Here is a 22,548-nt window from a genome sequence, read left to right as displayed (position 1 = left end):
CCTTTGCTGTCTTTGAACAACCAGCTCCAGGAATGCCAGAACTCACAAAGCCTCATTCTGCGCACATGTCTTTCTGATGGTTGATGCTTTTCTTATGCCTGCAGCATTTTTTAGGGCTTGCTTCTGTGAGAATCCTCTGATGTCTAATAACAAGTAAGCTCACCTCACGATCTTTTCCAGCTGGTGCACTCCTAAGGTTACTTATGGCTGCCCAAGAACCTATTTTACAGAAGCTGCAAGACATGAAATGTCCCTGATGGCTCTAAAACTCCATCATACTGGGTTTAAACATACTGCTAGGTTTAGAAGTTATTGTAGGAAGTTGGAGACACTCACAGAGACACACACATGGATGCAGCACAGTCCTATAAGCCTCAGCTCCTTTGAGAACTAGACTAAAAGAAAGGCCTCGCTGCAGAGAAAAGCTTGAACTGTGTTCTCAGGATACCCTCAATTCCTTCTACTTAAAATTTTTTATTTTCTCTTTTTGCCTTAATCAGAAGGTCTCTTAAGTCTGTCTCCTTAGGGAATGCCAAGCCTGCAGCTGACTCTGGCTGCAGACTGTAGGGCTGCAGCTCAAATGAGCAGTGACTCCCTGAATGCATTTGCATTCAGAAGGCAGTACTGGACAGGATAAAAGCAGGGCTGCAGCTTTCTATTCCTGTGAAACACACTAGAATGAGTTTGTCTCTTGGAAGAATGGCATTCTGGACTCTAGAAGGGCTCTTCCAGCTCTTACAGCACACTTACATGCATGACTTACCATACATGCTTTGCTATTAGACTCGGAAATTTACTGCAAATAATTATTCTTAACTGATACCTAGTATTCTCCCTTCTTGCCTACTTTTCACAGGGCAGCTCTTAAATATTTAACAAGAAGGAAGCTCATGTCAGTCTAGGTCTTCTGCCGTAATCACAGGAGCCTGCATAACAAATAGTCTTTAAAAACCAAGGGGACTTTATAACCAATCCTTATCCACACTAAGCACCTGTCACTCACTTAATTTATAGCTTTTTCTTATTTCATCTCCAAAGAGCCCACTCTGACAGGGTAGAGAGTGAGTCTTGCTGTAAGCACGGCTGTTATTTTGCAGTATCAATGCTGCAAGGTGCTCTTCCTGGGTACCGCCACCACCGACATGCCGTGCTTGCTAATGCTGCTGTTAGTGACAGCTGCCTGGCTAGCTAGAGCTGAAGTGGATCAGCGACATACAGCACGCAACAGGCTGCCTCATCAGCGTGATGGGAAAGAAAGGCTGCAATACTATTACTATTCCTTCTGCATTTAAGAAAAAAAATTGCACTTCTTAGTATGCTTTCAAGACATAAGACACACACAGAAAACAGATAAGATGGGGATCAGTTGTAAAAGATTTGCATCATGAATAATTTTAGAAATACACCCCCACACCAGTACTTACACTCCATTGCGGGGGAGTGCTACACTATGGCAGTGAGGTGATGCTAGTGTGTATGTGTGTCTGTCTGTCTAACAATACCTGCCTGAAAAGATCAGTCTGGATAACAAGGTCTTCAAGGCAAGCATCCAAGACTTGGCCTCCTACACAACCCTGGCAATAGGAAGCATGCCTCCACATGGGAGATGTTTCTGGTAAAGTGCTAAGGCGACGTGCTAGCTCTCTTTGGTGGAAAATTCATGAGAAAAAACCACTTCAACTCAGACAACACATCTCATCTGAGAATCCTTATGGTCAAAACTCTTAACTAAAGGGAAGTCCCACATCTCCCACCATTTTAGGTACCTGTGCAATCATGAAACATCAGTAGTCATATTGGCTAAGCATATGAATAGAGGAGGCAGGGGCCAGGCTGTGTCTCTGATCCTCATACACACACCACCACCCCCCTACCCCATGAGCTTTTCTCAGGCAAAAGAAGAAAGGACTATCTCCTTGCTTATTCCCAGTCCATTGTCCCAGTACCTGACTTCTTAGGTATCAGAAATTAAAATTATAATGGTAAGAGATGGAGAAGGAAGGAGACATAACTGGGCTGTGGGACCCATTTCACATTGATTCTTGATGTGGAAAACACAGAATAGGAGTCCTTTATGGTTGGTGCTGTAAAATTGGCAGGTTTTCAGCAGTGTGTAGCCTCTGGGAATTCCCATCCCTCGCAGTCGGATGAAACTGTGTGCTGAGCACTTTTTGAGACCTAGGGCTGCTTGTGTTTGCTCAGATGGCTCAGAAGAGACTGAAATGGTGTTTTCTGATCTATACACTGTGGTTGTGTCCTTCTGAGGTGTCTGAGTCCCAGTGTGCCAGGTACTGGAGAGTGCTGCAGCTGCAGAGAGCCTTTTAGGATGTTAAACAGACATCATGGAGCACAGAAAAGTGAGGTTATCCCTCCACAAACATGAGAACTAAGCACTAGAGTAACCAGTGCATCACGATACCTGCTAGGTTAGGGAGACCTTAATTGAAAGCTATGAACTGGGTCAAGGAGAATCCCATGGTGAGGGGACAGAGTGGGACCATGTGGGTGATGTGCTGTGCTAAAGGTTGCAACGGACCTTTGGTCAGTTATGCTGCTTTGGGGTTTTCTTTGTGAGGGGGCAGGAGTGTTTACGTATAGTCCTGCTCCAGAAAATACATGTCCATTTGTTATTTGCTAACATCAAATCCTCAGGTTTTTGGTGAGCTGAAAAAGTTACTTCTATCATGGTAAATGCTTGTTTCAAAATCCTTAGAAATTCTGCTAGAAGAACACACCCAAAATAATTTGCAATACCCTTTCACCACATGCTTTGCAGAAGAGCAGTTGGCGTGTGCTTATGCCTCACTGAAGTCTGTAAGTACATGCTTGAAGTTAAATATATGCATAAGTACTCATTGCTTAGGGATAATTACTAAATCCAGGTCTCATTAAGGTCTTCCTATTTTCTTTTTTGTAATTCACTTACATATTCTGCAAGAGTATGATCAGATACAGGAATAAAGACTATACAGTTAGAACTGACAGGCCATTAGAAATCAGGAAAATATGCAGGGAAATATTCCCAGTCTGTGGTAAAGTTTTCTCATTACATTCTTAGATTCTTCTTTATCTCATTGTTCTCAGTTTATCACAATTCTTCATTTCCTGTTCCCTTTTAGACTTCAAACATATATATTTGTAATGGGGCTTTTTTTTAACCCTTCCATAGTTAGTACTTAAACCTTTCAGGGACTTTTGGGTAGGTCTCACATAAAAATTCCAGATTACTTAACCAGACACTACAAGGACACTTTTAATATATAATCTGGTATTAGAGTGTAAAGTCTGGCCAAGAGTTTATGAGTTCTTGTTGTTAATGTTAGAACAGCAAAATAATTGTAGTGTGTACCTTTATATCTTCTGCCACTTGAGGCTGGTAAAGGAAAGATTTTAATTCAGCAATACTTAATTCCAATTTGGACATCCCACCTTACTTTAGTGTACAGGACACTTAAAAGCATCCGCATTTGCCCAAATTTCCTCCTCTTGCATCAAGAAGTAGAAGAGGAAGCCAAAGCTGAACTAACTTAAGAATCTCCACTGCAGGTTTTGTTAGCTTCATTTGACTGCAGTTTTCCTGATGTCCTGGTCTGCAGGATTACTTTAGAGAGCTCTCCACAACTAGCAAAGACTTCCATCACCTGAGGATTACAAAGCTATCCAAAGGAGACAAGTACAGTTACCCAAATTGAAATTCAGACCAGAGCTTGCTAACTAACTTTTTTTTTTTTCCTCCAATGGAAACTTTGACATTAGCCTTAGCTTACTGGTTTAACCACACACTTCAGAATCTCTTGAGGCAAGAGCCGAGACCTGTGCGCGATTTCTCAGTGCATAATGGGACCTTCTACTACCATGGCACTCCCAACCCCAAGACTATTCAAGGCGGGTGTTTCAGCTTTGAATCAGTGGCATCTGCCTCATCATCTGCTGCATTATCCCTCCTTTCCCCTTTTTCCTACAGCACTTTGGGGTTCTTGCCCAGGTCTCCCATGTAAATATTAACATAACATGGTCCTATCTGGATGGCAAGAAATAGTAAGTGAGGAATACTGGTTTTCAATATTTTGAAATATCTATACTACTGAAAACAACAAGGCTTAAAGAAATTCCTGAACAGAGCTGTCTAGAGCAGGAGGCTATTTTAAGTATCTCTTTTTGCCTTTAACCCACTATCTCAGCACCCCACCCTTCTTCCTTCCACCTTCCTTAATTTCTTAGACTTCCTTCTTGTTGCTTTGCGTGAGTCTATTTTAGGTGTGAGATCATGGTTAGCTTCTCGCTAAGCATCTACTTCCCATTTTCCGTCTCCGGGGTTTGCCTTTTCAGCAAAGTTGTGAGTCCATTAGTATAAACAACATGCAGGATTCCTCATGATAAACAGACATTGCCCATAAAGAAAAGAAAATAACTACTTAAGAAGAAAATAAGGTGACCGTATGAACACAGTTAGGTTCTTCCAAATGCAGGAAATAATGCAAAAACTGACTAGTGCAAAGGATGATATCAAATTAAGCTTGCCAAGTCCAGCTGTCAGGGCATGGGTTTCTTAACTCTTCCATCTCTGGCAAACAATATTCAGACAAACCACAAAATACCATTCCTTTGATATTAACCATCGCCTTTTCTCATGGTAGAAAGTTACTCCATCTCATGCACTGACCACCTTTAATATTAAATTCCAGATAGGCCCATGAAGCCTTACTGTGGAGCCCACTGTGGGATTTAGTTGCAATGTATTCCCTTCCCTCTACTAGATGGACAGGAACTGAAACAGTCAATGGATTCGCCTGTGCAGGCCCCAGCCTGATGCTTCATCCTCTTTGAATAAAACTTTGGGGGTGTTCGTTGTTTGCACATAAGTGGACAACGTAGCCAGAACGTCATTGCTGCCAAGTCAGAGCAAGTTCAGACAAACATTCCAGCTCTCCTCATGATGATGTGCATGATACAAAGACCTGGACTCTAACCTAGAAGGAAGTTTGCATCACAAGGTTCATCACAAGATCCAAACTGAGTAGCTCAATGCTTTGTTTTCAGTCTTTAACTCTACCATGTTGATGTTGGTCTATGTTATCTCTACTTGCTTCCTCGGTCAGGCTGGGAAAACTTCCCCTTAGCTCTGGGGTTTACTCTGTCTCTGGAGAACAAGTCAGCTCTCCACTGGCAGCTGAGAGGAGCTAAACCCACAAGGCTCCTACTAATAGGAGCAGCATATCAAACCTTCTCGCATCACACCGAGAATTAGTCCCAGAAAATGAGGCCCTTGGTGGCCTGCAGGGCTCAAGTTCCTGGTAAAGCCCAGTGTCACCGACTTCGCAGAACAGCAGCCTTCTGGCAAATTGTGCAACTGCGCCGCCCCCAAACTTCCTGTTTTGAAACCCCAAGAAGCTGGAAAATGTTAACACTGGCACTTTAAAGTGCTAGTTGTGGCCTTTTTTTTTTTTTTTCCATTCTTCCTAAAGATCTGCATGATACTAAAAAATTCTGAAGCGGGGCTGCCTTGAAGAACTGGGGGCAGAAAAGCAAGCAAATGTCTCTCCAGGGAGCCCCAAGCCAGGCAGAGTGTGGCATCCATAGGAAAACCATCCCCTCTTCCATGACCTGTGTGACATTAGGTAGCTCACTGTCTCTCCACCTTCCATCTCGCCCTCTCCAAATTGGGGTGTATGGGGTGTGCTGCATCGCTGTGGCTATGGCTGCATTTTTCAGCAGCAGGTCCTGGTGCTGTGCTGGGCACTGCAGACACCTACTGAAACGGCAGTCACCAAAGACGAGCTGTGCCACTTAAAGTAAGAGGCAATGTGACAGATGGAGAGGCAGGTGCTCACGAAGCGGCAGTGAGACAATTGCAATTCACGTGCCGAGCAGCACTCACTGGGCACCACGTGCAATAAGCAGCCACCTGGCACAGCTTCCCGCTCTGGCAAGCCATGTGGCAGATCCACGCTCTGCCTAAAACCCACCCAAGACGGGGAAAAAGAGGCTCTAGCAATGAGGAACTTCATACAGAAAACAGTGATATGGCAAATCTCTCTTCCATTCCAGCTCATTTCTGTATAGGAAGAGCAGCAACTAGAAATAAAAAAGCATCGTGTTTGCCTTGAACGCTGCAAGAGAACTTATTTATTTCCAATCAGCATGACAACTGCTTCCTTTTCTGGCTATCACTGAAACTCCAGATGGTATATTTGAACATACTTAAACCTCTAACTTGGCTCCTTGCAAAGACATTGTCTTACTGGTTAGCTAAAAATGTATTAATAGTATTGGGATGAAAGCTCCTGCTCTCCTGCACTGCGCTACTTGAATAATGAAATCTTGGTCATTCTGCAGCATTCTGGCTAGTATTAAAATGAGGTGTTTTTGATGGGGACAAGCCTCTGTTGAATGTGCTGCAGTTAAAACCACCACCTATTTCAATTTATTTGTATTATCTGTATTTGACTATTTTGCTAATACTCAGAATTCTGCAAACCTTTCACAGCAGTGGTTATTACCTCTATTCCTTAATCCTGTCACCCTTTTCCAGTGATTGCTCTGCATCAAAATTTTGAACCTTTCTGAATCAGTCAGCCAAGGTGCTGCCAACTCTTATGGTTTTACTAGGGAATTGTGAGATGTCATTTCCTTCAATCTCCGGCTTCAGGATTCCTGTTATTTTCAGAGACGGCAGCTCTTTATTTGGGTAGCAGTACATTTCTAGATTCACACATCAGGGGAAAAGCTTAAGGAAGTGAACTAGGAAGCCTGACAACAACTGTAATCCAAAACAAAACAAAAAAATACCATGATTATAAGCAAAACTAATGACAGGTTTTTGCATGGGAAGCTGAAGGGGAAAATAAAAGGACAGAGGAATTCTGATAGTGCGTGTGACCAGTTCAAATAAGCCAAAATACCTGCACCTCATTCCTCCTCCATCACACAGGGACCTGGTGGAGAGGCTGGCAACTGCAAGCTCAGGATTTTGACATCTAAGCCCATGCCTCATAAAATCGCTGTACTGTTTTTGTTCTAAAGAAAATAATATCCTGTTTCCTTTTTAAACTGTGTATCTCTTTAAAAATATTAAATGGCTGCTACATTCCTGCCTTTATCCCAGACACTTTTTATGAGTCTGTACTTCCCTCTTCTTTTGCTTTAACAAGCTGGCTAAGCAGAGGATTAGGGGAATGACAGTGCACATGGGCTAAAGAACGGGGCGGGGGGGGGGGGAAACGCCTTCAAAATCTTACATAACTTAAAAAACCTAAACACGTAAAACAGAGGCACACGCCCAGGCCCTCACTCTTTGCACTTAAAAATCATCATCATCATCATCATCATGTGGCCAAACGGCAGTTTGCCAGCTGGACTGTCCTCTGAAAAAAGGAACGTTTTAAATGATGGAAACTAGAAATACATAGCAGCATGTTTCCCAGACTTATTTCTGATGGCGTTTCCCATTTCTCTTTCTTTCCTATTACCAGAGCTTGGTATTCAATAGCTGAGAGTAAGCAGCCACCCCTTGGGAAGGAGGAGGAAGAGAACTACCGAGCCCCTACCATGCTGTCAGGCACCTTCTATAAACATTTACGTGACCTACAGGGTACAGCACAGTTTGAAATCTGGCAGTCTCCATAGCCACTGTGCAGTCGGGCAGTTCCCCGTACTCCTCTGAAAGTTCCTGTATTTCAGACAAGACCTGGGTCTTTACATAGCTGTGATCTGCTTATAGCACTCACTGACCTAAATTGGGGATGTTGTACCGAACAGCGTGTTCCTAAGGGGATCTCAGCGTATAGCAATGAACTCGTGTTTTGTGGAGGATGTGGCTGCAATTAAGAGTCACTCAGTTAAACAGGAGGACTTTATATCCGCCAGCCTGCGCGGTATGCAACAAAGTGTAAGCTAAGGTAATGTCTGAAGGATTGAGCCAAAGCTCAGTAAAAGGAAGAAAAAGTAATTTTGCTGCTGCGCAATTACGTTAGAGTCGTTTGTCTTGCAAAAACACCCTGGGGTTTTTGTTGGTTTTGTTTTTTTTCTCTTAACAAATTGCAGAAAAGAAACCTACTCAACCTCCTACCCTAAACAGGAACTTGATCCCTAGTGATATCTTCCTGTCCTGTCCCTATTTATAGAAGTAAGGTCACCTAAATAAGAACAGAAATTGTATCATATGATTTTTGGTGACCAACTGAATTCTGCATATTGAGAATTCAGAGGAATACATATGAATAGCCCACATCGAAAACCAGTTGGAAAGAACACCTCACTGGCCATTTTTGTGTGGAGAACAACTAACCACTTCATGAGACATGCAGTCAGTTATTTGGAATTTGGTTATCTTTCCCTACATCGAATAATCAAGTCATTAGATGGACAGAAATTTTGCTTGCAAAACTGTTCTACAATGTGCCATTGTTTATTGAAAGCCTACAATAGACACATTTCCACTATGGTACTGTTAATGGTGTAAACAATTGATGAAAACTGCAAGGAATCTGTAAGGGTCACTTGATGAGAAATTTGGAAACTCACACACACACAGAGCTGGGAATTTTACTGTTTGCAAAAAATTTGTAACTGCTTCCCTATACATGCTGCTACACAGCAGGGTTTGAATTCAGGACCTCCGGCACCACCACTATTTGACATGTGAGCTGAGGGGGGGGTTAACTTTTAGGCTTTTGACCTGTCCCAGGACTGACAGGCATGCTCCAAACGGCACCTGCAGCCACATCTAGAAAAGGCCTTTTTTTTGGTCATCCCCTGGAGCCAGACAGTGTTTTGTTTTCTATTCTTTTACCATAAACCAACATAGAGTGAAAAAAGTCAAACTTTACCTAGACATAGACACCTATTTGAATATAAGTTTACATAAATACATAATTTACACACACATACAAGCAAAAATAAATGGGCCTATTTTATAATCCTAAGTAAAATTTTCTATTTGACAGCATTCTTCTTTCAAAACTCATTTGGTGTTAATTATGATCCATAATTCCTATCTTGTCATGTCAGGCAGTCCTTCGAACTGAACCTAATGATGAGGAAAGCCAAGTACTTCCATCATGTTTAATGCAGTTTCCAAAGTATCTTTATTTACACAACTAAATATTTTATGGGCCAAAGATTCAGGGCTACTTGAAATGATGAATTAATCCCTCCAAGGGGTTTTGTACATGGATAAGAAGTTTGTCTAGGCTTGAGGCATATAATGAAAGGGAAGATTTAGTCATTCCCTTTCTTTTACAGGCTGCCTCCATCCTTCCATTGCTCATTCACAAATCCCTCGGTGCCTCTGTAGGCAGACAAGTTGTAGGTGGATCTGAGGTAGAGGCTGCTGCTAGCATTTTCTACTGCCTCTGTGAGCAGCAACACGCAGCAGAGCAAGCCTTCTCTTACAAACAGAGAGAGGTCAGCTCTGCCGACAGCAGAGTTTCAACCTCTGCTTATTATAGCAAATGGAGAGCCAATGGAAATGGGGAAATTCAGTTCTAAGCGGCAGCCAGAGGGGCCAGCTTTCTATGAACTAGACATTGCTTCTGGAGAACAACCAGGCTGCATGGCCCCAAGGGTTCAGACCAGCTGTGTGACTCAGCCTTGGTGTATTTGAACGTGGGAGGAGGAGAGGAGGTCGCCTGCAGCAGTCTCTGCTCGGTCCGTGCCTGAAGGGCCAGCTCCAAGGGCTTCAGCCCAGCTTGGCCATGATGGAGGCTCGGGACCCTGCACAGCCGCGGTGCACACACACGCATCTTCCCTGCCCTAGCACAGCACGTGCATGTCAGCTCATCTCTGCCGTGGGCATCAACATCCCAAAGTTTGCATACCTCTTCAGTGCTAAATTATAACGCAGGTGCAGATAAAGAAATATCTCAGATTAGTTCAGCCCAATCCCTTGCTCTTGTGCTGTTTGCATTAACTTGCCCACATGGCAGTTCATTACCAGGCACACTACGGCACCGTTGGCAGCCATATACACCCTCCTTTTTTAAACTAGACTAGAAAAAGAAAGCTGAGCGCTTACAGAGGATTTCTCTGTGTGGTGCTTCTGAGACTGAAGGTTCTCTTTATGGTTAATACATCATTCCACACTGCAGTCATTTCCTCTGAAGTAAATGGAATTTTGCCATTATACTTTATGTTTATTGATATATGTTTCTTAGCTGAATTGACATTCCCCTGTTGCCTTTTTTTTCTACCCTGAAATTGCAGGAAACCAAAAATCCTTCAACAGTAACGAGTTAAGTTCGTTAGCGTGCAGAGCTGTGTACTCTCCCATTAAGTGGGCTGAGGTTAAAGTGGGCACCATTTCCACATTAATATGTATATGCCAGGGCAGCAACACCGGTTCTGCTGTAATGTTTCAGGCTAAGGGGTCAACTGTTTAGCTGGGATGCTTCCTAGCAAGACTTTGATACCGTTTAACCAGTGATTGAGCGGAGGAAGACTTTCCTTGTGACTTAACGTTGAAGGGTGTCATAGGGAGGCCTTTGAGGTTGAAGAATCAAAACCATCTGATTCTTTGTGGTGGCTAAAATACTTGTGGTGCTTCTGGAAGACACTGCTATTAGGATCTTCTCCCTAAACAATCCATCTCCAGACCTGACTCCAACTGGACATCTCCCTTGCTGTCTGTTGACAATTGCTATTATGTGTTGCTGTGGATTGTTAAATGAGTTCCCTGTACTTCATCTCAGAGGCAGCAGAGGTTAAGAGATGGAGGAGCTGGGTGGCTGGAGGGACTAGTAGTGCTGCACAAAGCTTCTCACCTCCTATCTGAACCCTGCTGCGATTTTTGCATGACCAGAAACGGTTACTATGTGATGCTGGTTTGGTAAATTCTGCAAAATAAGTTATTTTGTGGCTTTTTCCCCTTTTTTGGTGCATCTGCATCACAAAACCACTTCTTACTACTAGCTACAATACTACAGCAACACTTGCTACCCAGCATGAGTAAATCTGAGCACCTAAGCCATAGCTAGTCACCTAATTAAGTGACCTGGTTTTCTCAGGAGCAGAATATGTCTTCCAGCTCCCACTGCACTCAGCAGCTGTGAAAATCAGGCCACTTTTGTAAGTGGCCAAACATAATTGTGATTAGTTTCAGGTACACAACTTTTATAAAACCTGATCTTGACAGGGCCTGGGAGCTGGAGCACCTGGCAGATGGGTCCTCTCCAGGTTCTGGCTGGTGGCAGCAGAGGAAGGTATTTGAGAGGGATGCAGTGCGTGCTTTGTTTTGTGACTAACCAGAGGCTATCAGTAATCATCATCATTCCCAGCACTAAATTAAAAAAAAAAAAAAAGAAAAAGAAAAAGAAAAGGTCTCTCAGCCTCAGGTCTGGTGATAAAAATATACTTTGGCTTTTGTTTGCTTTATGCAGTATTTCCTCCTTGCACTGAAAATTAAATTGAAAAGGGAGTTTATTGTCCCCATGGAAGAGATAGGCACCTTTTGAAACCACACATGAACAAACGTGTGGGGCCCAGCCTAATGTTTTCTAACGCCCCTTGGGGTCTCAGGAGTACAAAGGCAGCAGAGAAGGAGCTGCAGTCAGTTCCAGCAGAGCTCTATTGTGCGATTTGTTCCAAGGAAACATCAATTCGTTAAGTGAACAAGTCAACAAGGGTGGGTGGCAGAACCGTCTGTCCTGCTAGATTGTGCATGACTCCTTCAGAGTTCTGCTCTGGGGTCTGGAGAGAGTAAATAACAAGTGGGAGCCAGCTTGTTTGCCCTCACTTTGCAACAGGAGAAACTGCTCATTTCAAAGCCAGAGCTTTACTCGGAGGGTGTTTTTAATTCACTGCCTGGGATGCAACACAGACACGCACACTTCAGTGGCAAGATGTATGGTTAGGAGAGTCACATTGTAGTTGTGTTTTAAAGAGCATAAACAATGAAGGCAAGGGGCATGTGTGTGTGTGTGTGTGTGTGTGACCTGAGCAAAGGCAACAATAACAGAAATGGATGGTAAAACCAGGGTAGGGAAAATCCACAGCCAGCCACAGAAAATCCACAGGCTCTGCTGGAGGAGCAGTGTCCCTGAAAGGTTCTCAGCTTATGCAAGGGGAGAGCTTATTGCTCTTTGCTCTTGTCTGAACTACTTTTCAAGGAAAAGCAGTGGCTGTTTTGCACAGTGCATCCGAGCCAGACTAGGGAAAGGTCAGCAAGATAGAACAGCCCAAACTACGATGTTGACCGCACAAGATACATCCTTCCAGAATGCAGGTGCTTGGACCAGCGCTCTGCTCATCTCAAATGAATGCTGGCAGATAAGGGCAGCAAAATGCTTCAGGAGGAAGTATTTTCATAATCACACATTTGCAACACAGCCCTTTCTTGCAGCATTATCTTTCTGCCTTCCTCTTACCCGCAAAATGAACAAAAATATGTATATTCAAGGGGTGGGGAAGCCATGGGCAGAGCTGAAACACAGCTGAGTCAACAACACATGTCTACGAGCTCGGCTGGTGGGTAACACTGCGTATTCCTGCATGGTTATTGGAGCGCTTTTGAAAGCCATCACTGCGGACAGAAAGGGTGACAGAAGCACAGTAAACATCCTACACAGCACTAAGGGCAGAAACATGAAATGCTGGAGGGTCCCAGCTGCCCGAATCCTAGAGCCATGGGTTGGACCCTGGAGTCATGACCCTTTGCCCTCACTTGGACACTCTTCCTATAACCACCCAGCAGCATCTTTTCACAGCAGATAACGCAGAGTGGGTACATACTACATTGATCTCGTCCCTTTGGTCAGACACATTCCCTCTAGCTTAAAGGTGTCAGCAAGTCTTTTGCGCTATTATTGAGTTGTAACATACCATATTTAGTAAGATTAGGTTATGGCTTGAACCTGGCTGGTGTAAACTAGAAGTTTTCCTGTCCTCAGTCAGATTTTCTGTTGCTAACAGCAGGCAACTGAGACACGGCGTATAACCCACAGAGCAAAAGGGAGGCAGGTGCTTCAGCCAAATTAACAACAAGAGAATACAACTAGCTGTCACCTTGGTCAGTCCTTGGGCAGTACCCCTGCTCATGCTTCACCCGCTGAATGGTAGCCAGCGAGGCTTTACCTTCGGTGGGAGCTGCGCTGGCACCCGAATGCATCCCCTGTTGTCTAATGCTGAGACAGACACCTCTGTCCACCAGTGCTGCGTGGTGGGTCTGTACAATGTAGATCCTTTTCTGGTACTGCCTACCTGTAGGATCCCGTCCCTGGCTTCATGGGACAGCTGCCTGGAGACCCCACTCTTGCCTTCTGTGAAGGCTTCTTCCTCTTCAGATCTTCCTCCACCCACACCGTTGTGCATGAGGGTGTGCTGGTTATTTAAACCAGCATCCCATTAATTTTGGCCTCCTTCCTGCCACACCTGTAGGACTTAGTTTAAGAGCAATAGTGCCCTTCTTCCCTTAAGTAGGAAGCTCTGAGGTCACCTATTCATGGGGAATTTGCCTCCTGACACCCAACAAAGGGCCTGACTTCTGCCTCACGACCGTAATGTTTCTACCCTTTTCTGCCTCCTTCATTCATAATTTTTGCTAAATATTCATACCATTTGGATTCTAGGTGAATTCCCCATGTTGGCTGTCTCTAGTGTTACGAAGTGGAGCTGATGCACGGCTGCATTTCAATGCTGATCTCTAGCATTTGGAAAACGCTATTACATGTCTACAAGTTAAACAGCACTGTGCTGACTTACTCTGGAACTGGAAAATTTGCTGAACAAAAGACTTGGGGTCTTCCCAGCTGGAGTGAAAAGGGATTTATAGGCATCCTGAAGGGAAATGAGCAAAAGAGCACTTCCAACGTAGCAAGGACTGAGGGCAGCTAGCAAATTTTGGCAGGTTATTCTGACCTGAAAAGCTCTGGTGTGTGCCCCCTGGTGGCAGCTGGATTTTTCTTGTCCTTTTCTGGTCCTTCCAGACCCAAACCTTTTGATTTTCCTGATGAACATATGACCAACAAAGAGGTCATTAAATGCCAATAGCCTTCACTATCCAGAAGAACACCAGGCCAAGCAGGGAAAACCCAGAGCTCCGTATCTCGTTACTTTGAACAGGCTGCATCACTTTGCCCCTCGAACAATGTATGGTGATTTGACAGGGGACATGTCCAAAAGAAAGCCCCAGGGCTGAAAGAATCAGTCTGCAAAGCATCTCCTGCAGATTTTGAAATACACCGTTACAGCCCTTCCCCAGCAAGGACCCAAGTGCCAGCAACAGATCTGACTATAGCCATATAACCCAGCATCACTGAAATATTTTTTATTTTGCTCTCTCTCCAGACAAAAAGCACTGGCATCGACAGGTGGAAGAAGTGTTCAAGCAGCATGCGACTGGTTGGTATGAAGTAATAAATGTTAAAAAGAGTACAAGAGATTAGTGACTTTAAGGTTTTAGCCATTGGAATGTTTAAACAGGGGCGTTATCTGAAAAGCACTAGCAAAATTAGTGAGACATTATTTAAGAGCTGTAAATAAGTAATCCAGAAACAAGCCTTGCCTGAGACAGTTTGTGATCTTCAGTAATAGCAAAAAAAAGGTGAGAGAAAGGAATCACTACTCTCTCCACCCTTAGCACCTAAACAGAAAACTAAGAACTGCCTTTTCAAAGATGTTGAGCAATTTCTAGCGCTCTCCTCCCTGTCTTTTGTACACCAAAAGTCAGAAAGGCAGAAGCAGTGACCCAGGTTAGATCTTCAGAGCCTCAGTCTGAAACTAAAACCCAATTTTCTTGTATTACTCAGCAGTGGTAATAGGTTGCAAGTGAGACAGTGCACCTCTCTGCCTGACCTGCCAGAGCTGATTTTTTCCATAAAGGGAGAATGAACAGGAATAAGGACAGGGGAAGCTGGTTTTGCTGGGAAAGAAGAAGAAAAAAAAAAAAGTCTTTATCTTTCAATCTAACACTTCTTTCTCCCTGTCAGGCTGTTCTCCCATGTGGGTGACCCATTCCTCGATGACACCCTGCCTCGGGAGTATGTCCTCTACCTGCGGCCCACCGGCCCCCTGGCGCAGAAGCTGTCTGAGTTCTGGCAGCAGTCAAAGCAGATCTGTGGGAAGAACAAAGCTCACAACATTTTCCCACATATCACCCTTTGCCAGTTCTTTATGGTAAACCAGAGCTCCTCTTTCCGTTGCCTTTATACATGCATTCATGAGCAGCCCTTGCCAGGCTCAGACTGGAGACATTACATGCTTCATTCAGTTGCTGCAGAAGGGTTTGTGCTCAGGAGCTGGGGTGGGGGGGTGCAGAACTGCCTGATGCCTGGGCTTGTTGAGGAGGTAATTGGTTTTTTAAGTGGGTTGTTTTCAGGGAAGAGCAGCAGCAGAAAACCAAATTTTAATCATCTCAAGTGATCGTTAACGCGAGAATGGGGAGGGGGGTAGGAAGGTTACTTGGGGATATCTGATCCTGCTTTGAGGACAAGGGAGGGCAGATGATTTCTACGCATACCTTTTTCTATGACCCTGTGCTTTTTCTCACTGCATTATAGCTAATGTAGACCATTCACGCCAACCCAAGCTTCCTTTCTCTACTGAGTGCACTACAGAGCTAAGCACAGGCATAAGGAGCCATTCTCCACCTGAGAAACGCTTGTCCTGTTTCTTTTTGTAGTGTGAGGACAGCAAGGTCGATGCTCTCACCGAAGCTCTGCAGGCCACTGTGATGCGGTGGAAATGCAAATTCCCAGCCCCTCTGCCTTTGGAGCTCTACACGTCCTCAAACTTCATTGGGCTTTTTGTCAAGGAAGAAAGTGCTGAGGTGCTCAAGAAGTTTGCTGCAGACTTCGCTGCAGAGGCTGCTTCTAAAGCAGGTGAGTGACTATGCTGGCAGCTGCAAAGAGCTCACAGCGCCGGCATTTTCAGAAATCAAAATTTTGATGGCACGAAGAAAGGAAGCTCATGAAGCCAATACCTGATTTTCAAAAGTGGCTAAGAGCCTGAGAGGAACACCCCACCAGGCGCTTTGGGTTTCAGTGCTTTTTCAGTTGAAAGATCACCTGACATTTAGTCTCAAGTGTTATCTCCTGAAAGGGCAGTTGACATTTCGTGGTTCCTTAACCTTTCAGATAGACGGTCTGTCTGCGAGGCTGAGCATTTCCTGCTTCACTCACTACCTCAAGCCACTGCCACAAAACTTTCCTCAGCCTTGTAAAGGCTGTGTTTGTTTTTTCGCCGCATTTCTGAGATGCAAATAGTAAACTGCAAGAGGACCCCAAGTGCCCTGGTAACCTAGGGGGGAACCTTTTAAAATCTCAGTACCGCCATGGCTGGCTCTGTTGCTGGGTCCTCTGCTGCTTTTGGAGGGGGGAACCCATCAGGAGCTAGGAGCAGGGAAATAAGCAGAGCACCCTGTGCTCTGATGGTCTCCGCTGCCGAACAGGCTCTCTGGGTGTCCTCCGATTACCTCCAAACTTGGAAGTCGGAACAGCATCAGAGCACCGTAATAGCTCCCTGACTAATCCTCCCACCCTCTGTCGCTGTAGCATTCAGCCTGGACTAGTCACAACACAATCAGTTTAGTCCTTCATTATCACAGGCTTATCCTGGAATTTAAATACATCAACACACAGCAACTTCTGAGTCCCTGGGATGTTTCTGTGCTAGGCAGGCATCCCATAACACCATGCAGAACAGCTCCAAGTCTCTGCCCCTGGTTCAGAGGCAGGGATACAGATGTGTCGTAGGTTCATCACACCTCTGAAATGCATTGCTTTCACCTGACAGTGACCTAGAACTTTTCTTCCCTTTAGAAGAGGGAGGAAATGGCTGTTACATTTACAAATGCACATTTTGGAAGGCAGTGACAGGCACAGAGACATTAGGCGGGTCCAAGGACTGCTGCAGCCACATGAGAGCGGTACAAGTGGTCCCCTCCACAGTGTAGACATGCCTTCCAAACTGACACAAAAGGGGCAGTTCTTACCCCAAAAACACTGACCCAGAAGAAGGAAGCATCAATGGCTTCTAGCAAGCTTCTGTCCCTGTGATTGCTCCAATTCAGACCGAATTGGTTCTTAGGGGAAACTGCTGCATTGCAGTCCACAGCTTGGTCAGGTTATTGCATTAAAGTCTCTGGGGCTTTTTCAGAGATCCAGAACATACTTTTTCTTGCTGATCAAAAAAAAGACAGATGAGCTTGCAAAGATACCCCTGGCTGGCACTTGGAGCCAAGTCTCTGAATAGCTGCAATTTTGACTGAATAATCAGTTAAATTTAATTGCAATTTTTGGTTGAATAAGCAAGAATAAATTACATGCAAACAATCTATCCAATGATTTCCACATCTACTGGAAAAGTCCCAATACTTCACATACTTTCACCTTTCTGCTTCCTGGAATCTTCTCTCAATACGGGTTCTTCTTCTGCTGGATCATTTTGAATTGTTATCATATCAATGTCTGTTTCCACAGTTTTGAATGCCTCACCCTCAGTGGGCAAACTGGTAATCCAACTAATGTCCAGGGAAAAGATTTAATCAACTTGCATGAACCTGTAAATTCCATGGATTTGTAATTGCTACTGTAGGAGAAAGAACAAAGGTGGGAGAGTAAAAATTATGCTTTCTAACTTGCTTATTTTGGAGAGATCCTCAGCTGCTAATGAAAGAAAGCCTATCCCTTACCTAGAAAAATGTCTTTTTTGGCAGAAGACCCACTGGGTTCAAAATTACAATAATTGTTATCACACCATCCAGAAACCCATTGTTTCCTGAATGCAAATGCGTTTTGGCAGTTTGTCAAGGATGCTTTTTCTACCACCCTGTTGTGACTCAGGACTGAATCAGACAACAAATCTTAATAATTTGATGCAAGGCGCAACACATATATAGGGCACTCACATATGACTTTCCCAAAGCCTTTTCAGAAACTGCCCTACGATGTGTTCCACTTGAGCTATCTTTAAGAGTTCAGCTCCCAGCTCCTCTTGAGACATGATAGACACTCTTACACCCTTGAAAAGCTGCTAATCTCGACAGTCACTTGTTAACTGACATCTTCTCATTGCAGATGTTCACGTGGAGCCCCACAAGAAGCAGCTCCACGTGACACTGGCCTATCACTTCCAGACCAGCCACCTGCCCACGCTGGAGAAGTTAGCACAGAACATTGATGTCAAGCTGGGCTGCGACTGGGTTGCTGCGATATTCTCCCGAGACATACGCTTTGTTAATCATGAGGTAAATTTTCGGAGCCTGTTTCAGTCAAAAAGAAAGAGGAAAAGAAAAAAAAAAAAAAAGAGAAGAAAAAAAAAAAAGGGCCTAGCATAGTTGCAGGCTGCTTTAGCTGTGAGCTGAATGAGGACTCCATGGCTGCTGCCACAAGCTGCATTCACAGGCTCTACAGACATAAAGGAATTAGCCTCAGGTCCCACAAGGACACTCAGAACATAGATCTCCCACAACCCACCAGTCATCTTAACAAACAGACCATCCTGCCCTTTGGCTTTTTTACTCATACTGTCTAGACTTGCTATTTCACCCACCTCATTTCTTGCTTCTTGCAGGAACAATGTCCTGCTGGATTAATTAATTCTAACAATGACTCTCCTGTTAGCTCAACATAAAATGGTCTGATCTCTCAAGAACCAGGCCAGTATCTTAATCCGAGTGCTATCCATTTCTTCTGTATAGACTTGGCATCACTATTAATCACAACGTTTAGTTTCATCATGTAAGAAACTTTTACCCTTGTGGCCCGTATACTTCAATTACTCATATAAATTCTCTAAGTGCAGTAGCTAAGTGTCTAAACATTGTTTTCTTAATAATGATGCTTTCCAACACAACATACAGAAAAATATATATTATGTCTATTTTGTAGATTGGGATCGGGGACATAGAGAAACCACACGTGAGATGCATCTCACCTCCCTGTAAATACCCACAAGTTAGACCTCAAAGTCTGAGCCAGTCTGAGGCTCAGCGCAGAGAAACAGGCACCTCCAGAAAGTGAGTCATCTGACCCATCTAAGCTCTCTATCTCAGGGTGAGATGAATCAACCTCTGGAGGAGGCAGCCTCCAGAAGGTGCCGGCTCAGGGAGCCAACTAGACTCCTAAGGTTGGGGTGATTAACCCCACCAAAGCCTGTTGTGCAGAATCAGGCACGCAAAACTTGTGGCAGCGTGGGAAAAAGTTATTTTAGTCCAGCACACAGTACACCACAAAGTAAACAGATGTCAAAACTTGTGGAGAGCTGAAGTCCTTTGTGCATGGTGCTGGTGCTCTCACCCAGCCCAGGCCATGCCTCCTATGCGTGACATCCTCCTTTCCTATCCAAAGAGCCATCTTGTCCTTTAGAAGCTGGAAGGAGTCAACACTATCACTGATTGCAAAGGGAGTTGCTGATGAAAACCAGCTCACATCTTCGGGTATCTAACTGCAGGCAGCCATGTGTGAAAGTTTTGGCCTTGTGGTATCAGGTGACAGAGACCAGTTTCTATCTTCCTTTGAAAACACCACAAATAGTCTAGGAGCATTAGTGAGCAAACGGGCTGACACCATCGAGAGATCAGAGCTGCTCGGCAGGTTATGGTTTCTTTTTGCATGGTGCCATTGCAGAAGTTAGGCTTGGCCAGGGACAATAACACAGTTGTTCTCCTTTTAAATGGGGGATTGCTGTGGCCACTTCCAAAGTGAGTTATTGGTAGACATTTAACACATGTGGATTCCTCATGCTCCAGTGAAGGGAAGATTACACTCACTGATCTTTCTCCCAGCTTTTAATTTAATCCTGTTCATGTTTGGAATACAAAGAAAACAAGCATGGCAACATCCCAGTATTTCCCATCACCTATGATTTTTCCTGTGCATTCTCGTTAACAGTTTTGAGAGCAGCGTGTCACAGAGTCAAACCTGTTAGCCCCCTGGCAGTGTTTCTGCCTTGTCTCAAAAGCAACAGAGACAAGGAGAACTTGCTCTTTCAGATCAAGTGTCAGTAGGTAAACCCAAAATGGTCACTAACCACTAAAGCTGCATGAATTCCAGGTCCCAATAAGAATTCAGTTCCATTTTTAACAGGGCACTTAGATTTAGGCACACGGTCATGTTTTGGCTCGCTTTAAAAAAAAAAAAATCATCTCCCCCGTTTCCTCCCAGTTATCAAAGACATGACGGGAATCAAAGAGGGAAGAAGGAGTAAATACCTTGAAAAGCTTTCCAACAGCAAAGAGTGGGAAGTGGCAGGAATTCCCCCAAGGTAAAGCTTTCCTGGATAAAGCACAAAGCGATGCATTACAAGGAGAGCTGTTCATACCTTGCTAAGGAGTGCTCCTGCCCCACTCTGCCAAAGGTTCCCTTCCATTAACAATCCTTTCATTCATTTGTGCTTCTGTTTCTCCCCCAGACTCTGCAAGTGATCTATCCTTACGCCCCCCAGAATGATGATGAACTGGAGCTGGTCCCAGGGGATTTTATTTTCATGTCCCCTGTGGAACAAACCAGTACAAGTGAGGGCTGGATTTATGGCATTTCCCTTGCAACTGGCTGTTCTGGGCTACTGCCTGAAAATTACATCACGAAGGCGGATGAATGTGGGACCTGGGTGTTTCATGGGTAGGTAAAGCTGCTCAGTCCAGTTTCCATCGCTGTAAAAAGGGGGCTCAGCAGCTGTGATTTCACCTGGGTAAGTGAAGAGTCTCCCAGAGCTGCTGAGAAGCTCGTTTGGGGGAAATGAACTGGCACACAAAGCCCTGTCTCATAAGCAAAGGATGAGCAGATGCTATCCCTGTGCATGGGATTAGAGGACGACGTGATTTATTTAGCTAAGATGTTACAGCAACTATTACTCATAGGATGACTGCTGCTGGCTAATGGAGCTGGAGCAGATGGCTGCTGTAGAACCACTGCTGTGTAGACACCTCTGTGGTGGGACTAGGATCAGGAAGGTTTAAATTTGAGCATTAATTTGGGAAGCAGGAGCTTCTGTGTATAATTCCCTGGGGAGAAGGGATTGGGATCAGCAGTGTTGCTTAAGATACTCGGGAAGATTTTCAGAAGTGGTTAGTTGCCTGCCAGCCGTTGGCTTCAATGAGAATGCAGACCTCACATTTTGAATAAGGTTATGCCTTAGACCTCTTGATTTTGATGGGAATTAGTTAAACGGCAATAAAAAACTAGTGCTTGAGGGGTGGGTTGAACACTCTTGCAAGGCTGTCTGCACCTCTGAAGCACCCAAACACCTTTGACAAATCTGGAGCATAGGAAGTAGTTTGTGTGTCAGAGCACAAGCCAACAAGGAGAGGGGAGAGGCACGTTCCTGCCTGCTGCCCCTCTGCTAAGCACCGTGCAGGTACAGAAGTTTGGTTACAGTCACACCAGCGAGCAGATTAGTTACAAAGGGAAGGGATGGAGACATAGAACAAAACACAGACAATTAGTATTTCAGATTTCAGTGGGAAAACATGACCTGCGGGGAGAAGGTCTGAGCAGAAAGTGAAAGCATTCGGTAAACCATGTCAGCACAGGACAGTCAGAGGAACTGACCTAACGCAACACTTACTAGAAACAGATCCAACAACTCAAATCAGGCAAAATGCAGGAAGCAAAAAGGGCAAGCAGTTGTCTTCTTTAGCTGTGACTTTTCAGGCATAACACATGCAATATGGTGAATAACAGACGGAGAGCAGGTACAGGGCAATCGTAGCTTGCAGGCTGGCTTCCAGATGTGACTGCCAGTAATCAGTGCCCTTCTGAAAACCAGACCTGAGTCCTCCCCGACCCAGAAGCCCATCAGGGAGGGACAAGCATAGCAAGAGATCACTCATATACCTTCTTGTCACAACCATCTACTCTTTTCTTGCCTGCCCTCTGAGAAATGAACACCACTAATAAAGGGCTTTCATCCATACATGAGCCAAACAGAACAAACCTGTCTCTACTGAGTCTGACACTGTGAAACTCCAACTCATCTTTCATCAAGAAAAGGCCTCCAGTAACCAGACGCATGGGCAAATTCAATCAGTGTTTGTATGAAGACAGGACTTAATCCAGACCCTCCAATCTGCAATCCAACAAGACCATCCTTTCTTCCCCTAAAATTTGCCAGCCAGAATGCTCTCAGGTCCATGTACACTGCAGCAGCCTGCTCTAGTGGATTCTGGGGTTTGGTTTTGTTTTTTCTTAAATGCCTAGAAGAGTTTTGAGGCCTAGGGAGTAGCATGGGAAAGAATTACTATTACAGCAGCAACTTAAAGGAAAGCCAAATGTTTTGTAACTCAAGCACCTCTGCTGCCAGACAAGCAAAGAAAGGAAATGCCCCTTCCCTGATTACAGCTAAAGACTATAAATCATGAATTAGAGTATGCAATATGGAACATTTATCAAAAACATTATTACATACCCGGAAACAGTCTCATTTTACACAACAGCTTCCCACAGGGAATATTAGGTTACAGAATGTCACGTGGTCAAAACAGTACAGCAAGCTAAGGACAACCTGAACCCCTCTGCCATCTAGGCAATGGTATCCACAGTAGGATCCTTGTGGTTAGAGAAGAATGGCACACAGATATCTTCACTTTGTACACATGAAAGTAAGCATAGCAGTACT

General features: G+C 44.4%; 2 protein-coding genes across 6 annotated transcripts in view; one reads left to right on the top strand and one right to left on the bottom strand.

The window, feature by feature from the left end:
- The window catches only part of UBASH3B (ubiquitin associated and SH3 domain containing B), a 71,017-nt gene that overhangs the window by 33,702 nt on the left and 14,767 nt on the right, over positions 1-22,548 (top strand). The window contains exons 2-6 of one of the 2 annotated variants that reach the window (XM_080366539.1): positions 14,281-14,334; positions 14,922-15,108; positions 15,614-15,812; positions 18,009-18,178; positions 20,344-20,552. In XM_080366539.1, coding sequence (XP_080222665.1) covers positions 14,281-14,334; positions 14,922-15,108; positions 15,614-15,812; positions 18,009-18,178; positions 20,344-20,552 — 819 coding nt within the window. Of the gene's footprint in view, positions 1-14,280; positions 14,339-14,921; positions 15,109-15,613; positions 15,813-18,008; positions 18,179-20,343; positions 20,553-22,548 lie in introns of both variants that reach the window. The other variant, XM_080366540.1, reaches the window with a different exon arrangement.
- LOC308054188 (uncharacterized protein) overlaps positions 1-22,548 on the bottom strand; it is an 80,937-nt gene that overhangs the window by 55,986 nt on the left and 2,403 nt on the right. The gene's annotated exons all lie outside the window — the stretch shown is intronic.

This window comes from Falco punctatus, assembly GCF_963210335.1.
Source record: "Falco punctatus genome assembly, chromosome: 16".
Taxonomy (NCBI): domain Eukaryota; kingdom Metazoa; phylum Chordata; class Aves; order Falconiformes; family Falconidae; genus Falco; species Falco punctatus.
Note: the sequence above shows the minus strand (reverse complement) of the source record. Positions and strands in the feature narration are given on the sequence as shown.